The 7140-nt window shown below is 46.2% G+C and overlaps 1 protein-coding gene across 1 annotated transcript; it reads right to left on the reverse strand.

The window, feature by feature from the left end:
* Positions 1 to 986: 986 nt before the first annotated feature.
* Positions 987 to 5239, reverse strand: PHLDA1 (pleckstrin homology like domain family A member 1). The gene has a single exon (XM_068935950.1). The coding sequence runs from the start codon at positions 5141 to 5143 to the stop codon at positions 4658 to 4660; it is 486 nt and encodes a 161-aa protein (XP_068792051.1). The 5' UTR covers positions 5144 to 5239; the 3' UTR covers positions 987 to 4657.
* Positions 5240 to 7140: the final 1901 nt, after the last annotated feature.

The following is a 7140-nucleotide window of genomic DNA, read 5'->3' on the forward strand; positions in this document are numbered from 1 at the left end:
TAACTTCTCAAAACTGCTGGGCCCGTGAGAGAAGTAGGCTCTCTATGCCATTGTTTATGGATCAAATATTAAGTTAAAATGCCTACTTATTAGACACTCAGCATTGAAAATATTGTCTTATACTTCGGTTACAATAATAACTTTCTCACAGAAGACGTTATTGATATCCTTCCAGTGAAGGAAAACAGCAACTAGTAACTATATATATACATATATATAGACACACACACACACACACACACGTATATATACACACACACACACATATATGTATATATAGACTGGACCTAAGGAATAGACTGTGCAATTAGAGTTAACATACTTCTAGAAGGTGCTTAAAAAACAGCCCCTACTTGCAATACCAGTCGGCTTTGCAGGAAGTCGAGGCACCAGAACAACTATACTTCTGTAGAGGCTGCAAAGCAACAGATGTCATTGCACATTTTTCTTTTTACACCTCACTTCTTTTCACATGAGGCAGTGAGAAAAATGAGTCTCTGGTAGGACAATACACCTAATGTCCAAAGTGCCCCTTCAGACTACTTAACAGATTACTTGAAATTCAATCACAGCATTTTAGATACTCATAGAAGAGCAAGAAGGCACGCTCAATTCCGTATTTTTGATTCTTACTGTCATATAGAGCCAGGCACTCACTGGTCAAGATTATCAGCTGAAGTCTGTGTCCTAAAGATCTGCTCTGTGTGGACTGATTTGGATTGCCAGCGGAGCATCACTGGATTCGTAGGACTCTGTGTGGGTGCTCCCATGTCCCACAGCGTGAGGGGCAAGAGTGAGGACTCTGAGCATCGTAGCTAGATTATGCATAAAGATTATCTGGGCAACTAAATGAGTGTTTCCTTTGGAAGAGATCTGCACGGGTTAAAAAAGTTTGAATTTAAGACACTGGAAAAGCTTAGGTCAGGCCTTAACCATTTTTAAGTCAGGAAAGAGCCCAAATGAACCATTCCTTCAGCATATTGAGATTTCTTTCAATAGATACCTCTTTATTTGAAATGGAATGCATTTTGAAAAATATGAAAAATAAATCACATCTCTCAGAAATCATTTATGAGTCATATTTACACACAATTTTTTTTTTTGACGACATTGATATTTCTGCTCACAATAGGATATGCTAGAAAACATTTGGTACATCACGGCAGCTATTTTTCAGAAGCTGGTATTTGCATATCATGAACCTTAAAAAAGAGGAATTACTCCAGGATGTCGCAAAGATAACATCCACTTGGATCTTCCTTCCCCACTCCCCTTCCCTCCCCCCAAATTCTAAATTATCACGGTACAAAATGGTCACCACAGCTTGAACTTTCTTGATGAATCCTGCCCCTCAATCACTTTTCCCTTTTTTTTTTTTTTTTTTTTTTTAAAAAGGACATCTAATTCTGACCTCCATATTAAGTGACTGTCCACACTTTTGCTAACTACACCTAGGATTTGCCTGTGTTTGCTTTACTGGCACTCTCGTTTATTCTGTTACATTAATCTCAGCCATATACCCTCTCCCCTTTTTCCCCCTCATAAAGAGGACAGCATGATTTCTTTTCTTGCAAAGCTCCAGTAAGATGGAGGAAGATCTGCTGGACCTACTTCCATAGCCATTGCTTACAAGGCAGTGACAGCATTTAATCAAGTAGCTCCAACAAGGGTTACGCAGTAAGAGAGGGAAAAGATTAAAAATAGAAATAACTCACCATGTAACATCGAACAACAATTTCTTGGTCTACCATTGCTACAAGTCAGGAAAACTAGTGAATTTAGAGCATGAGAAAGTTACCAGATTGACCATTGCAGGCAGTTGAGCCTTATTTATAGTGACACAGCAAGAGCCCGCAGGCCGGCGGCCCTCAGGGGCCCCAGCCCGTTTGCCCCCGTTCAGCTCCAGGAAACGGTCCTGAGGGGCAAAAGGGAGTTTGGGCCTTACGCCCACCCCACCCTGGGCTCGTCAGCTTGCAAACAGCTCAAGGTGGGTTTTGCAAGTTGACCATCTCTCCCACCTGAGAGCTTGGCAGACCAAAACAGACATTTTTAAAAAGGTAACACAGTGGGCAACGACGGCAGGCAAAAGTTTGTGAGCGCGGCTGCTCTGAGTGGTTTTGAGAGAGCGTACTTCAGACCATCCTGAAACAAGAAATGTAATGTGAAAGCGGGACACTGACCTTGAACTGGTGAACTACAAAACACATCAACATTCATTCCCAAATTCCTTTTTCAAACCTTAACGTCAGCTATATCACTCTAAAACTGTCATCTTTTGTTTTCAATGTACAAATACCTCCGGAAAAAATGATTACATTTCAACTTTAGACCAGATCCACAGACTTTGGTGGCATTCAGTGGGTTTGCGGTTGAGTATACGTAAGACAGGAATAATTACCTCTCCCAGAAGCATATATATGCCTCAGATCACATAGAAATTATTTCCTATCAGTTACATTTATTCTTCAGTAGGCTAAAACATATTTTAGTAGGTGAGCTATCAGTCTGTATATCTGAAAAGGTGGATTAGTTACTCAGTATACTGTAATTAATGACTCTAAAGAGAGGAGCCAAATTACAAATTACAATCTATTTGGTAAGTCTTTGACTAGCTCATTAGAGAATCCCCTTGCAACTCTAACATCCAAGCATTAGCAGAATGATAATGGCAGATGTACAGAGACGTGGAAATTGGCTATTATGGCTGCCAAGACAGTGAATCTAATCCTAAAAGATGCCGGGCCCCTTATATTACAATTAGCCTCAAAGTAACAGCTTTGTCAGGACGGCTGTAATCTACCACCCCGAGCTTGTCACACACAACCTTCTCAAGGGCCAGATCAGCAAGGAGCACTTGGGAGCATCTGCAGAGGACTGCAGAGGTCTGGGCTTTCGTTCTGCGACGCAACGCACAACGTGTTTTGCCCTCTCTGGGCACGTAACGCAGGCATCTGTGGGGCAAGTAATAAGAGATGAGGACTAAAAGAGATCTCCATTTACTCCTCACAGGATCGAGCTTCGGAAGTTCAGGGTACGAAGGAAATCAGAATTTGGACATCTTCCTTCAAGTGTCACTTCAGTTTTTTCCTTTAAACACTTAAAAGGGTTTGAACCAAGCACACGGGGTTTTTACAGTCAAACTACGTCTTGGTTACACAAACAGTAAAAAGTCCTGGATGTGCGGCTTTAGAAGATTTTGTTTACATTCACACAACTTGTAAAGGGGCCAAAAGCAGTTTTCCCTCACCACGTTAGTTAAATAAATAGCTCCATGGCTGGAACTTTTTACCTTGAACCAGCAATAACGGGCCATGCTGTTTTGTCCCACTCACCAGCTCTGCGCTTAATGTAAACCAGAGAACACGAGCTACAGCAGCACACAGCGGGAAATAACCGATTGCATTAAGGGCCCTGTCCTAGAAAGCACAGCAGTGTGTGCCTAGCTCGCTCCTCACCCGGGGTGAACAGCTCCAAACGGCTCTCGCTAAAATCACAGCGAAACCCCCACTGACTTTTAAGAGGCACAGGAAGACACACCAGCTGTGCAATTAGCCCTTTGTTTCCCAACTTCACGGCTTCATCAACATTTTTAGAGGCAAGATCACACGCATCGCTCAACATCTGACAGTGCTAAACACCAAAATTAATCTAGTTTATCTCAGCTACAGAGCAACTTTCAGCTTATGAAAACTGTGATCAAAATAATTCATTTGCACACTAAGATGTATATAACTTTAAACTAGGGGCTACTTTAATGCAAGACATTTAAAAACTGCCATGAAAATTTGGCCGAGGTCAAGAACCCAGACCTCTCACAAACTGACCATGCTGACGAAGCCCTGTACTCAGACACTCAGATCCATACACACTTCTCAGCTCTTGCCCTCTAGCCTGGAGGGAGTAAAAACATAATAAGAGATCATTTGAATCCAACTGTGATTCGTGTATGGCAAAAGACATTGGTCAGATTATCCTCAACTCATGCATTAGACAGATTTTTTTTTTTACTATCGGAATAACAATCATTATTTTTGAATAAGCAAATGCGTGTAAAATTTTATCATCTTCCCCCAGGCGCATATTTTCAAAGAAAGTCATTTTAGACCCAGATTCTAATCACGGTTTTCATTAGAGAGAAGAGTTTTCGCATGCAGTAAAGGTTTCAGCCAAATTCCAAACGACGCTTTTTCCAAGTAATACAGCAAGTTAGGGGTAAAAGTGAAAAAACTCTCGTCAAAGTGCACACGGACAGATTACCCAGAACTTCTCAGTTTCTTGAGGGAGCTAATGGATACGTTGATTTCTTTTTCCCCCCTCCCTTTTGCTTTTCAGATACGGCCTACATTCAGAAATGTCTTGCAAACAAGCCTTTAAAAATAAAAATAAAATAAAAAAAAAAAAACACACACACACAAACCGAACAAACAGCTAATAAATAAAACACGTTAAAACGAAAGTTACAGCACGCCACGTCTCCTAGGAGAAGTCCCGTCGCGCCAAAGGATGCTTCCGCACGGCTCATAAATAACGGAGCTGAAAGGCTGCTGGGCGCGGGGGGCGGCAGGGCAGCAGCCGCCGGGCGGGGTGCGGGCGGCCGAGCGGAGGCGATGCGGCGGGGGCCGGTGCGGTCGGCGGCGCCGCGCCCGCCCCTACCTGCCTAGGCGGAGCTGGAGGCGCTGCGGCGGCGGGGGGCCGGCGGCGGCGCCAGGAGCTGCTGCTGCTTGTGGCGGGTGGAGCGGACGGCCAGGACGGCCTGGCGGTTCTTGTACTGCACCATCTGCAGCGTGATCGCCGCGTTCCAGCCCTGCTCCTGCGCGCACCGAAAGTCGATCTCCTTGCCCTCGGCCATCACCACCGTGAAGTACACGTACTTGCCCTTGCGCTCCACGCAGTCCACCGTCTTCATGTTGGAGAAGTGCAGCTCCTTGATCTTGGCCGCCGGCTCGGCCGCTGGCGCCGGCGCTGGCGGAGGCTGCTGCTGCTGCTGCTGCTGCTGTGGCGGCGGCGGCTGCTGCTTGGGCGGGATGAGGAGCAGCCCCTCCTCGGTGAGGATGCAGCGCTTCTTCTTCCAGAGCTGCAGGAGCCCGTCGCTCCTCTTCTCCAGCATGCCCTCCTTCACCGCCTTGCAGCCGCTCTCCAGCATCCTGCCGGCACGGCCCGGGAGCCTCGGCCCGCCGGGGCTGCCGCTGGGGCTGCCGCTGGCGTCGGGCGGCAGCCGGCACCAGCCGAGGACCCACCGCCCCGCGCCGGCGCCCAGGCGGAGGGCGGGCAGCGCCCCGGCCCGCAGCGAGCGCAGCGGCTGCCGGCCGGGCCGTGGCGTGGCGCGGCGCGGCGTGGCGTGGCTGCGCGGCTCCGCCGGGCACTGGCCGCCGCTTTTCCCTCCCCTCGGCTTTTGAGCGCGCCTCGCCCGCCCCAGAGTGACACCCAGCGGAAAAGGCGGCTCCGCCGGCCGCGGGGAAGCCCGGCGCCGCCGAGCCCGCCCCTGCCCCTGCCCCTGCCCCGGCCCCGGCCCCGGCCCCGGCCCCGGCCCCGGCCCGCGGGCAGCCGGCCCCGCTCCTCCTCCGCAGGGGGCTGAACGCAAATCAACAGGCGCTACAGCGCCCTTGCTGAGCAGGTCGGCTCAGGAGCGAGCTCCCTTAGCCTCACTCAGCCTCTGCCCACGGGAAGGGGGGCTGGGGTGCAGGAGTCAAGGGTCCGTGCTGTGCCCTCCTGCTGCCAGGCCAGAAACACCGCTGCCCGTTTTGGGAGCGCGCCGATGGTGAAGCGATCATCACTCCGTTAAACAAAGGAGACAAAGCCTGACAGGCAGCCCGGTACGCCCCAGCTTCATCCCTTCTCCTTAGCATCGCTCTGGACTCTGCTGGGGAAAGTGACCTCTGTACATAAATATAGTTTTTTACTCTTTCCAGCACAAGGAGTAAGGTCTAAAGGAAGCAAGCATGTAGCTCACTTCCCAAAGGAAAGCCTGGGAGCTCATTATGTGGCAATTGTAAAACTAGACTAGAAAAAGCCCTAGGAAAAATCCAAACTGACAAACAGCCAGAACCCTTTTTCTAATTATTCTGCCTTGTTTCCACACATTAGCTTATGGTTTGGATTCGCCCCCATGTTAGTTAGCTTTCGGTGTAGGCTCTTTGAATTCATCCAAGTAGCCTAAGGTTAACACTGAGCTATTTGTTTTAAAATCCTTTGATGTATTAGATCTAAAACAAAAGCCCACATAGCTAAATTGACAATGCCAATGTAAACCAAGTGCTGGAAATCTCACATTATGTCTGAGTACTACTTTTTTAAACATTTATTTAAGGTCGCTATTAAAAAAAAAACAAAAAAACACCCCCTCACAATAATCTTGGCAGCTAAGCAGCAGGCTATGCTGTAGTATAGGTCAGTGGGAACAAACTAGGAAAAAACCCTCCAGCGCTGATGACTGCTTTTTAACTGAGCCCATCTTTGATAACACTAAAACATGTTTCCTCTTACATATCTTAAAAATTATAATCTTTTTCTCTTAAAACTCAAGAATAATTTTGATAAAATGGAGAGGTAAACAATTAAGGTAATAAAGGCAATTCATTAACCTTTAGTTTTAACATAACCGGAAGACACTCAAATCAGTAACAAGGGCAACTTACTAGCCACAAACCGAATTAAAAAGGGTATTAGTATCTTAAAAGACCATTTGTATAACGTCCATTCTCCTTAGAGCTTAACATGTAAGATACAGTTTGTTATTGCAATAATCCTATGCCTATTTTAACAGAGTATTAGTGTCAGACAGATCTGAATATCATTCATGATTGTCTCAACAGCAGTCCATCCCAATTTGAATCTAGGTCCCTAGTGCAAATACCTGCATCTTCCACTCCTGAAGCATATTCAAGCAGCCTCACGCATGGCTTGAATGAAATAAGAGAATCTCCTAACATGATGTATTTGGTATGTATTTTGTTACTCTCGATTAAGTAAATGTGTCACCTGGAGACAGACTTAACTTAGGAATTGTCAAACCATAACAAACAATCATAAAACTAGTTAAAGTGTTATATATAGCTATAAATATAATTATTTATATATTAATCTATACCAAATTATAACTTAGAATACTGAATTTACACAAGGTGCAGAACATTGAACTAA

Source organism: Struthio camelus, chromosome 1 (assembly GCF_040807025.1).
Source record: "Struthio camelus isolate bStrCam1 chromosome 1, bStrCam1.hap1, whole genome shotgun sequence".
Lineage (NCBI taxonomy): Eukaryota > Metazoa > Chordata > Aves > Struthioniformes > Struthionidae > Struthio > Struthio camelus.

Excerpts from the sequence above, each read along its gene's own strand:
- PHLDA1 (XM_068935950.1), bottom strand. The coding sequence starts at position 5,143 with ATGCTGGAGAGCGGCTGCAAGGCGGTGAAGGAGGGCATGCTGGAGAAG.